This window comes from Serinus canaria, chromosome 25 (assembly GCF_022539315.1).
Source record: "Serinus canaria isolate serCan28SL12 chromosome 25, serCan2020, whole genome shotgun sequence".
NCBI classification, from domain to species: Eukaryota; Metazoa; Chordata; class Aves; order Passeriformes; family Fringillidae; genus Serinus; species Serinus canaria.
In genome coordinates this window covers 7065104-7066631 of record NC_066338.1, presented here as the reverse complement: position 1 = coordinate 7066631, position 1528 = coordinate 7065104, and the positions used below count along the sequence as shown (strand labels likewise).

At 52.9% G+C, this 1528-nt stretch overlaps 1 protein-coding gene across 1 annotated transcript; it reads left to right on the top strand.

Moving 5' to 3' along the window:
- The first annotated feature begins 502 nt into the window (after positions 1-502).
- On the top strand, positions 503-967 carry LOC127060598 (zinc finger protein 22-like). The gene has a single exon (XM_050984275.1). It carries the CDS (start codon positions 503-505, stop codon positions 965-967), a length of 465 nt encoding a protein of 154 aa, XP_050840232.1.
- Positions 968-1528: the final 561 nt, after the last annotated feature.

Sequence of the window (1528 nt, the reverse complement as noted above, 5' to 3'; positions counted from 1 at the left end):
AGGCTTGTCTCTGACCGAGACAGTCTGGACTGGGATTAGCTATTAATTAGAAACAACCAGATGAGACCAATCACAAATCTACCTGTAGCATTCCACAGCAGCAGATAAGAATTGTTTACAGTTTGTTGCTGAGGCCTCTCAGCTTCTCAGGAGGGAAAAATCCTAAGGAAAGGATTTTTCATAAATCATGTTGGTGACACTCATCCCTTGTTTTCCTCCCAAAACGGAAATTCCCATCCCCAAACCTTCGCCTGATGGAGTAGGTGGCTGCAAAGAAGATGAGGATGTCCCAGGACAGCCAGGCAGGTGAGGAAGAAGTCAGTGCCCCTTTCCCCCCCTCTCTCCTGCTCCATCTCCCAGCCCAGCATGGCCCCCGGCTGCAGGACAACTCCGCTCCCAATGCCGTCCTGCTGGGGATGCACAGGGGGGATCTCCTTCACTCTGGCACAGAGACAAATCCCATCCTCTCCTTGTCCTTCCTCCCCCAGGGAAGGAGCTGAGCATGGAGACCAGGGAGGACAAATCCCCACGGCAGAACCTGGTGGAAGAGAAGCCCTACAAGTGTTTGGAGTGTGGAAAGAGCTTCTGGACGAGCAGCGAACTGATCTGCCACCAGATGATTCACACTGGGGAATGGGCCTACGAGTGTGGGGAATGTGGGAAGGGCTTCAGCTGCAGATCCAACCTCCTCACCCACCAACGCATCCACACCGGTGAGAGGCCCTACGAGTGCCCCACATGTGGGAAGAGGTTTCACACCAGCTCCAATCTCTGCCAGCATGAGCGGATCCACACGGATGAGAGGCCCTTTCTCTGCCCCGACTGCGGGAAGGGCTTCAATCAAAACTCCAACCTCATCACCCACCGACGCATCCACACTGGGGAGAGGCCGTACGAGTGTCCCCAGTGTGGGATGACCTTCACCTGTAGCTCTGCCTTGACCCAACACCAACAGAGGCACTGGTAAGGGAAGCCCTGCGAGTGCCCCCACTGCAGTGCTCTTCATGCACTGCTGCAGCTTCATCCCCTATTGGAGGTCCCACGTTGGGAAGAGCCCTGGTGATCCATGCTCCCTATGATCCATGCTGGGAAGACACCTGTACCCTTTCCTTCCCCTGCCAGTGACATAATGTGAGATTGAAGAACATGAGGGTCTGGCCATGGTGTGACATTACATTCACTCCCACCTCAGGTCATTGCCAAGGGCTGGAAAGGGACTGTCTCTCTCTCTCTCTCTCTGTCCCTGAGGAGAAGGGTGTCCTTTCCAGGCAGGAGCAAATACGTAGCCAGGAAGAGCCAGCCAATGATGTTGTAGTTTTCCCTGTAAATAGTTTTTCTTATCCCATCTGTTATCAATATTGTTTCTGTTCCTGTTTGTTCTTTATCTTTTTGCTGTTGCCAATAAATTGTTCTTATCCCAGCCTGGGATTTTTGCCTTTTGTGCTTTCCATGGGAAGCGGGAGGGCAACGAGGGCATCGTGGTTTTAGCTGGAGCAGGAAAGTGAGGAACTCCATTCTTAAACCCCAG